Here is a 6,998-nt window from a genome sequence, read left to right on the forward strand (position 1 = left end):
GTTTGCCTTGAATCATATTACCTTGGCTATGCTTGTAAAAATATTGGAATTCCCCCTCATTTGATAAGCAATATATATAGCCTGGAAACTACTCTTTAGCAGGGACGGAGCCAGAAATTCGATTGAGGAGGGGCGAAGAAGTAGTACGGATTCAGAATTATTTTTCAGTAAAAGTGAAACATTAAAACAAAAGAGATAATTTAAAAAAAAATAAATAAATTACCAAACTTTATAAAAATATTCATAACATAATATGAAACATAATTAATTAATTAATAAAATAATTTGAATAGAAAACACATTATAAATTACACATATTAAAAAAGTGGCCATAGGGGAAGGACTCAAAAATATGTTAATGCAAGGATTTGAACTCAAGACCTTTCCCATTAATAAACACATGCCTTACCAACTACTCTTCTAACTCCTTAGGCTATCCTTATCCCTGCACATAATTCCATTTGCAAATCATCTACTATTCACACTACATCCCTACAAATTCATCTTACTCTAAAAAATGGGTCCCACATTCATATTATATTATAAATATAATAATAAACAAAATTAAAAATTAAACAAAAAATAAAAAGTCAATTGCTCGGCAGCTTTTGCTAAGCTGCCAAAAGACTGGCTTGCAAATTTGCTAAAATAGCAAATTTGCAAGCCAGTTGGCATTAAAACAAAAGAAAAATAATATCATATATTCCATGTCATCTTCCATTTCACTTTGTCAATACCATATTTGCAGGGGTAACTTCAGCCTTACTTGTTAATATTTACTAATTTTTTTATACTAATACTAACACTTATACTATATATACATATATACATACTATGGGGTGGGGGTGGGGTGAGGGGGGCAACTGACCCCCCTCTGCCTCCGTCCCTGCTCTTTAGTCAACTGGCCCACCTTTATCACCTTTTATATTGAGAGTAATTTTACATGGACTTCCAATTTATACTCTCATTTTCTGCTACTTCCTATGACTTGACATGACTTGATTGTGTAATTTAATAGGGGGCCATCGTGTTTATCTATTCTTTATTTTCTTTCTTCAATCAAATTTGAACACAAATGGAAATAAAAATTGGGAAGTCCATGAAGTATTTTTATTATATTGATATCCATAATTATTGTTGCTAATTAAGTGTTCAGTCTATTATATATAACACTCTGAGTTATGGGGCTGAGGTGTAAATACTGGAGACGTGGCGTCTAAACTGCATCAAGACGGAAAGTTTATGGGGCAAAGTGCGATGTGGCATAAAGTACATGGTGTCAAAGCACCAAAAAAAAAAAAACAAAAAAAAAAACAAACAAACAAACAAACAGAACAAAACAAAACAAAACAAAAAAAAAAAAAAAAAAAAAAAAAAAAAAAAAGGCTAAGGGCGTGTTTGACAACACGAATGTATCAAAAATCAAGAAAATGCCAAAAGGAGGAGGATTGGGGCAGAGGGTGGTGAGGGGGCGGTTTACCCCCAATTGATTAACTAAGGAGCTTGCTGTTGGCGGGCTATAACTGACCATCGTCTGCATCTAGTGGATGTGCACAAACGCGAGGTGCTATACGACATCGCCCTATTTGTTGGCTGGTCCAACGGCGTAGCTGACTGGTTTGCCATGGTTTGATGCCCAACCAAGGCTTTAGTTGGACCTTGTGAGCCACAGTCAGGTTAGCCAGAGCAATTCAGGGCAAGTTGAAAGGGTGAGATTGAGTGGAGATCTAGTTCTGGGCATTAGGTGTTAACATTGTAGCAAATTGAGATTATAAAATAAAAAATAAATAATAATAATAAAATAATAATAATAATAATAATAATAATAATAATAATAATAATAATAATAATAATAATAATAATAATAATAAAGCTAACCACAAAAAAGTAGTTACATAGGAGTGGCAAATATTATGTGATTTTTGTAGGGATGACAAACATTTCCCTGTTTAAAATTTATTCACATTTGAAGACTTAATTAATTATTATTTTAAAAATAGTTTCACAGTTTATTTGATGTTTATTTCAATTTTAAAATAAACGATGAGATTTACTCAAATTTAATTTATGGAAAATGGGCTAGTCTAAAGGTGTTATCAAATCAATTGTGTAGTCTGGTGGTAGTATTTAATCATTATACCACGGGGCATGATTCTGAAAAATATACTATTGTAATAACCCAAAAGACAAAATGACGGAACAATCCCCACAAAAAAAGTTCGCCCGGTGGGCTGAACAACAGGAACTCCAAAATATATGTAGTAAACCTAAAATAGAGTGGGATCTACAGTTGTCAGACCCAATTGAATACAAGCCATCAGATTATCGATAGGAACAATCCCACAACAACAGAACAATACCACAGTATCTAAAAAACAGAACATAGAATGAGATCTACTTCGGTGGTTTGACAAAACCGAATACAACTCAATAAATCGTCATCGCATGCGATGAGCACCATATTTTGATGCTCATCCCTGTAAAAAAACTTCAGACGACTGCCTCTCAGAGAAGGCTTACGAAAGATCACGGAATCTTGTAATTTCTGTACGGAGGGCCTACCTGTCAGCACAATTTTAGATACCTCTCCGTAGTGATTCACAGCGAATACTGGTTCCTGGGCAGCCATGTTGTGGTTCTGGCGGTTTGCCTGATTTGGGTAGTTTGCCTGATTTGGGTAGTTCGCCTGATGATTTGGGTAGTTCGCCGGACTGGGGTAGTTCGCCGGATTGCGGTAGTTCGCCGGATTGGGGTGGTTAGCCGGGTTGGCCCAAGGGTAGTTAGCCTGATTTGGGATCGGGGGCGGCGCATAATTCGCCGCCGGGGGATTTGGGTAGTTCGCCTGGGGATTTGGGTAGTTCGCCGCCGGGGGATTTGGGTAGTTCGCCGGGGGATTTGGGTAGTTCGCCGGGGGATTTGGGTAGTTCGCCGCCGGGGGATTTGGGTAGTTCGCCGGGGGATTTGGGTAGTTCGCCTCCGGGGGATTTGGGTAGTTCGCCGCCGGGGGATTTGGGTAGTTCGCCGGGGGATTTGGGTAGTTCGCCGCCGGGGGATTTGGGTAGTTCGCCGGGGGATTTGGGTAGTTCGCCGCCGGGGGATTTGGGTAGTTCGCCGGGGGATTTGGGTAGTTCGCCGCCGGGGGATTTGGGTAGTTCGCCGGGGGATTTGGGTAGTTCGCCGTAGCCGGGTTCGCCGCCGGGTTGGCCCAAGGGTTGTTCGCCTGATTTGGGATCATCGCCGCCCCCGGCGGCGCATAATTCGCCGCCCCCCCGGCGGCGCATAATTCGCCGCCCCTCCCGGCGGCACATAATTCGCCGCCCCTCCCGGCGGCGCATAATTCGCCGCCCCTCCCGGCGGCGCATAATTCGCCGCCCCTCCCGGCGGCGCATAATTCGCCGCCCCCCCCGGCGGCGCATAATTCGCCGCCCTAGCCATTCCGCCGGAGTTAAAAAAAGGTGCGGCAAAGCCCCAGCCGGTGTCCATTCTTTCCATCGTAATCTTGAATCTTGATTCCTCAGGACGAATCTAAATGGAGTAACTGTTTTGAAGCGACTCGAGGATGAATAATCATGAGTCTATTATATATCCAATTAATTGGATTTGTTATTTAGTTTTAGCCGTTAGTCCGATCTGTTATCCATAATATCTATTCTTTTTTTTCTTAAGAATCATTTTTATTTTTTTTTTTTGCTTTTCTATATTTTCTGTTATTGTTTTTAACTAGTACTAGTATTGTCACTTCACACGGACATATAGCCTTTTTCTTCCCATGGTCTGTCAGGAGGCCTATAAAGGCTGCTTTAGTTGCTGTTTCTGAACATCTGGCAGGAATACTTCCTCTCCATCTTGTTTACAGTGAAGCCCATGAAACTGCAATTGAGGTTTGCCATCCATGGGATGTTAATTTTTGTTTCCACCTTGATTACCTGATATTTTAAAGCTTTTCAGGATTTGTTCATTTTTAAGCTCATATGCCAATCAAGTGCCTTCCTTATGCTTGTAGAAATCTTAAACATTTGACTCATGAATCTTCTCTCTGTCTCTCACACTCTCTTCTCCATCCTCCCTACTTTTCATGCTTGTTTAAGGAACTAATCAAGTGCCTTCCTTATGCTGTGTAAGATTTTAGTTCCTTATTTTAGTGCTTTTTACTCACTCTACTAGCAATTCTGCCCTTAACTATTGAGTTATAGAATTAGGAAAATGGCCTAGTTGATTATTTTTTGTTCTGCAGATGGATGTTCTTGTGTGGTTGCAATGGCCAGCTTTTGACTGTGATTACTGTGAAGCATATTCAAACTACAGGTGTGTAGATTTTAATTCTCAGGCTGTCTTTGATGATGGTATAGTTGTGCCACTTGTTTATCTGCTCCAAGTGAATGAATGGGTTGTTATTGTCTAATGCTTTATAAGTTTTTGCTGTGTGGCCAAATAAATTGCCAACACTTAGTCCATATTTAACTCCCTCAAAGTTCATGCTTGTGAAATTTAATTTTCCTCTATCCACCATATGTTATCTCTTATTTGTAATGTCCATGATACATTTTCCAGAACTTAAAATAGGTATATTCCTAGCATACTAAATTAAATAATGGCAGCATTTGGTACAAATGTTGGATTGAACATCTATGTGCATCTAACACCTGATTCACTCTGAATTGAACATCTATATTCAGGTATGCAGTACTGTAGTCTTGAACTGTAAGTATTCTTTATCTATTTTATTTATATATTCATAAAGTTGATTCAAAATAAAACTACAAACTATCATTACTTTGCTCTATTTTGGTTGTGGTTCCACGTGTACTTGCTACAGGTTGGAATGTTGGCACCATCTTCTTAATGTGGCTATTAAATATGGGTGTATGAGCCATTTCATATACTTGAAATGGGAGCTTGTCCAAAGACAACTCTTACAAAGGAAGCCAATTGGACTAGGTATGTCAAATAGTGAATTTCCCTTACTGCTCTCTTGCCACATTTTTATATACTTCTATCAAATATGTTCTTCTACATTGACAGGAAAATGCTTGTGTCTATGTAATGAGAACAAGAGCAAATTGTTTGAAGTTTCAGGCCACTATGAGTTCAAAACTCAAGGGTATCACTCTTTCATGTTCAAGGTCAGTGCAATCATGATTTCTTTATGACAAAACCAGTAAGAAATGTTAGTTGCTCCTGTGTCAGGTTATATACTAATTCTGTTCTCTGCTTCAGTTGCTGCAAATTTTGCAGGATTTTCGGTGGTTTGTAGGTGGGCAGTCTCCTGGTTACCTAAATGCAAAAGACTTGAGGCAAAATAACCAACAGATACATTACTATGGCTATTTGTTATAATTAGTTTCTTTGATTTAGTTTTTACGAAGTTGTATGAAACATTTCATTTTGATAGTGATTATAAAGTCATTTAATATATTGATCCAGTTCACTTTGATTGCATTTTTTAATAAAATATCTATAGTTACAACATAACATAATATCGATTAGTGAGAAAAAATGTATTACAAATTTAATATTTAATGAGAAGTAATAGTATATATAAAATTAGAAAAATAATATTTGACATTAAATTATAATTTTTAGTGACGGGCAAAATCTAATATAATGAGGAAAATTTTGTTAGTAAATAGTAGTACTAATGACGGGATTTTTCATCGTTACAAGAATGTAATGAGAGTAAATTATGGTAGTGAGCAGTTGTATTAGTGACGGGATTTTTTGTCATTAAAAGAACATTTTAGTGACGGTAAATACACTATCACTATATACTTATTAATGATGGTATCATATCCCGTCACTATTTGTTTCACTATTTGTTTTTAACCGCGGAAGCTTTAACGACGGGTGACGATAGTAAATTTCCCATCATTAAAAGTCTTTTATGATGGTTTTTGATTCTTTAGTGACGGTTTTACCTCTCATTAATGAACAATTTTTTTGTAGTGTATTACTCACTATTAATTGCAATATTAGAAAACCAAGAGAAGAAACATTGGTAATTGATTCAAAACTTGGAAACCAAGTTTAAACTGACATGTTTCTTTTAAACACGAATTTGGAAACCAAAAAATACACAACTTTACACAATAACCTAAGTGTTTTTACTAACTATTAATTGCAATATTATAAAACCAAGAAAAGAAACATTGGAAACTGATTCAAAACTTGGAAACCAAGTTTAAATTTACATGTTTCTTTTAATATTTTGATCACGAATTTAGAAACCTAAAAATAGGTAAAGTCAAAAATACCCCCCTGAACTGAGCGGGAAAAATAGAGCCAAATCTCCTGGCTATATTGGTATAAAGATAAAGATTTAGAGCTCAATCATGCCGGCCTGCATATACATTATGTAGGTACTGTACGCAACCAACTAGCAAATTAAAACAGTGGAAAATTAAATATTGTAATGCACGCTACACATACTCCTACTACTTGCGCAAATTAATAACGTGCAAACTAACACAGTAATTAAATTAACCTAAGATATATGATATTCTATATGCATTCATCATCTATAGAACAAGGAGAGAGAGAGAGATTACGCTGATGAGATGAACAGATCGCCGGAGGTGACTTTCCTGTGCACAGATGAAACGAACAGATCGCCGGAGGTGACTTTCCTGTGCACAGATGAAACGAGAGAGTACGTTTCAGAAGCCGAGTAAATTAAAACTTGTCAGCAAAAGCTAATGTATAGTATATATAGTAGATAGATACAGAAATAGAAGTGAAGATCTTAAAATTCTGTAGTGAAATTCATTTTAAATATCTTTTTACAAATCGTTGATATAATTCGCTGGTCAAAGCCGCTAACGCTAACCGCTAACCTCTAACTGTTGATTATCAAACAAGGACATCGCGGGGTAGTTCTCACTTCAATTTGTTGTGTGATTTGAATACTCTCTTTGTCAACAAATCCCTCAAAGTAGTTAATATGACTGACTTTATTAATTATATTTTTTTAATTTTTAATTTTTTCATGGTATTAAAAAATA

At 36.9% G+C, this 6,998-nt stretch overlaps 2 protein-coding genes across 4 annotated transcripts; one reads left to right on the forward strand and one right to left on the reverse strand.

Moving 5' to 3' along the window:
- Nucleotides 1–2,317: 2,317 nt before the first annotated feature.
- Nucleotides 2,318–3,543, reverse strand: LOC109178018 (sporozoite surface protein 2-like). Its single transcript, XM_019327516.1, has 2 exons — nucleotides 3,166–3,543; nucleotides 2,318–3,120 (listed from the first exon to the last, which is right to left on the reverse strand). Exons 1-2 carry the CDS (start codon nucleotides 3,233–3,235, stop codon nucleotides 2,369–2,371), a joined length of 822 nt encoding a protein of 273 aa, XP_019183061.1. The 5' UTR covers nucleotides 3,236–3,543; the 3' UTR covers nucleotides 2,318–2,368.
- Nucleotides 3,544–3,681: 138 nt separating this feature from the next.
- LOC109178019 lies at nucleotides 3,682–5,432 on the forward strand. 3 transcript variants are annotated; one of them, XM_019327518.1, is made up of 7 exons: nucleotides 3,682–3,881; nucleotides 4,004–4,117; nucleotides 4,235–4,305; nucleotides 4,677–4,701; nucleotides 4,817–4,938; nucleotides 5,023–5,123; nucleotides 5,218–5,432. In XM_019327518.1, exons 1-7 carry the CDS (start codon nucleotides 3,865–3,867, stop codon nucleotides 5,335–5,337), a joined length of 570 nt encoding a protein of 189 aa, XP_019183063.1. In that variant the 5' UTR covers nucleotides 3,682–3,864; the 3' UTR covers nucleotides 5,338–5,432. The 3 variants fall into 3 exon arrangements, with proteins under 3 accessions (XP_019183063.1, XP_019183062.1, XP_019183064.1); XM_019327517.1 differs by lacking the exon at nucleotides 3,682–3,881 and having other exon boundaries at nucleotides 3,888–4,117; XM_019327519.1 differs by lacking the exon at nucleotides 3,682–3,881 and having other exon boundaries at nucleotides 3,888–4,117; nucleotides 5,236–5,432.
- The last annotated feature ends 1,566 nt before the right edge of the window (nucleotides 5,433–6,998 follow it).

The sequence above is a fragment of the Ipomoea nil genome, unplaced genomic scaffold, assembly GCF_001879475.1.
Source record: "Ipomoea nil cultivar Tokyo-kokei standard unplaced genomic scaffold, Asagao_1.1 scaffold0813, whole genome shotgun sequence".
Lineage (NCBI taxonomy): Eukaryota > Viridiplantae > Streptophyta > Magnoliopsida > Solanales > Convolvulaceae > Ipomoea > Ipomoea nil.

Excerpts from the sequence above, each read along its gene's own strand:
- LOC109178019 (XM_019327517.1), top strand. The coding sequence starts at position 3,972 with ATGCCAATCAAGTGCCTTCCTTATGCTTGTAGAAATCTTAAACATTTG. Across the intron at positions 4,306-4,676 it reads GAAGCATATTCAAACTACAG|GTATGCAGTACTGTAGTCTT; the intron begins GTGTGTAGATTT and ends ATCTATATTCAG. Across the intron at positions 5,124-5,217 it reads ATCACTCTTTCATGTTCAAG|TTGCTGCAAATTTTGCAGGA; the intron begins GTCAGTGCAATC and ends TCTCTGCTTCAG.
- LOC109178018 (XM_019327516.1), bottom strand. The coding sequence starts at position 3,235 with ATGATCCCAAATCAGGCGAACAACCCTTGGGCCAACCCGGCGGCGAAC. Across the intron at positions 3,121-3,165 it reads GGCTACGGCGAACTACCCAA|ATCCCCCGGCGAACTACCCA; the intron begins ATCCCCCGGCGA and ends CGAACTACCCAA.